At 44.3% G+C, this 1,349-nt stretch overlaps 1 protein-coding gene across 1 annotated transcript; it reads left to right on the forward strand.

Moving 5' to 3' along the window:
- LOC109823292 (eukaryotic translation initiation factor 4B3-like) lies at nt 393–991 on the forward strand (the record flags this gene model as incomplete). The annotated part of the gene is made up of 1 exon (XM_020389577.1): nt 393–991. A coding segment is annotated over one exon (351 nt), but the record flags the coding sequence as incomplete, so codon positions are not given.

Below are 1,349 nucleotides of genomic sequence, written 5' to 3' on the forward strand. Positions count from 1 at the left end.
GGGCCAGGGCCAGCCCTGAGCTGAGGGGGGCAAAATATTTTCTACCCCCTTTGTTCATCACGAGGAGCGCAAGCACTTGCTGAGGGGGATTTCGGGCCGTCCCGGACTGACGAGGTAGATGATTGGGGATCGACGAAGAAAACTCCGGTGGGGTTTAAGAGGAGGGAGAGGCCGAGAGGGGTCGAGGGTTCTTCGGTTCGTAGTTGAGGGCTGATGAATCGGACAGCTGGATATCAAAGAAGGGGACTTTGCCTCCGGCGAATGAAGCAAGGAGAGAAAGGAGGGGTTTCGATTTTCATAAGGAGAGAAGTAAAGGGAACAGAGTTGATTCTGATAGTTGGGGAAAGAAGAGGGAGGAGAATGGAGGGAGTTCGAGGCCGAGGATCGTGCTTCATGATTCTGATAGTTGGGGAAAGAAGAGGGAGGAGAATGGAGGGAGTTCGAGGCCGAGGATCGTGCTTCAGCGAAGGACATTGCCGGTCGTTAATGGGGTTAATGGGGAGGAGAAGAAGGAGGTGGAGGCAAAGAGTAAAGGGTCGAATCCTTTTGGAGCGGCGAGGCCGAGGGAAGAGGTTTTAAAGAAGAAGGGGAAGGATTGGAAGGAGATTGATGAGAAGCTTGAGGCTGTGAAGATTAGGGAACCGAAGCGTAATGCTTGGAGGAAGGAGGTTGGGGTGGGTAATGGGTTGAAGGAGGAGAGGACCGAGAGGACTTGGAGGAAGCCGGAAGGCGGAAGCGAGTGATGCTACTTCACCACCACCAAGGTTTGAGTTTTGATTCTTTCATTTATAATTCTTTGGGCTCTATTTTGCGAAATGATAGGATGCTGCTTTTGCTTTGTAGTTTTAGTTGGATTGGCGATTGAGTTACAAGAAGAGAACATGAATTCTTTGACTTATTGTTTGCTTGCTCATATGTTATAAGATCATGTGAAATTATGATTTTTGGGTGATGTTCCTGATATTTCAAATATGGGGAGTGTTTTTTCTTCTTTTGTGCTTAAAGTTGCCTTCATTCTTTTATTTCATCATCTTTTGTATATATGTCTGTTAATGTTGGGTTAGATTTCTTAGTTTTGAAGTAAATTACACGTAAACAATCATTCAATTCCATGTTAAGAGCTTTGTTTTGCTTACTAACTGCTGCTATTTCCACTATTTATGTAATACATTATATGTCTAGTGTGTTATAGTTTTGTTTAGACTTGTATTTCTAGTGACGTGTTACTAAATATGCTGGTAGCAGCTATCCTAGTATGGCAAAACCCAGGCTCAATACTTATGGTTAAAAGGCTGCTGATGACTAGAGGTGAATATTGGAAATATCAATGAACCTTACCAGAATTTTCT

The sequence above is a fragment of the Asparagus officinalis genome, chromosome 9 (assembly GCF_001876935.1).
Source record: "Asparagus officinalis chromosome 9, Aspof.V1, whole genome shotgun sequence".
NCBI classification, from domain to species: Eukaryota; Viridiplantae; Streptophyta; class Magnoliopsida; order Asparagales; family Asparagaceae; genus Asparagus; species Asparagus officinalis.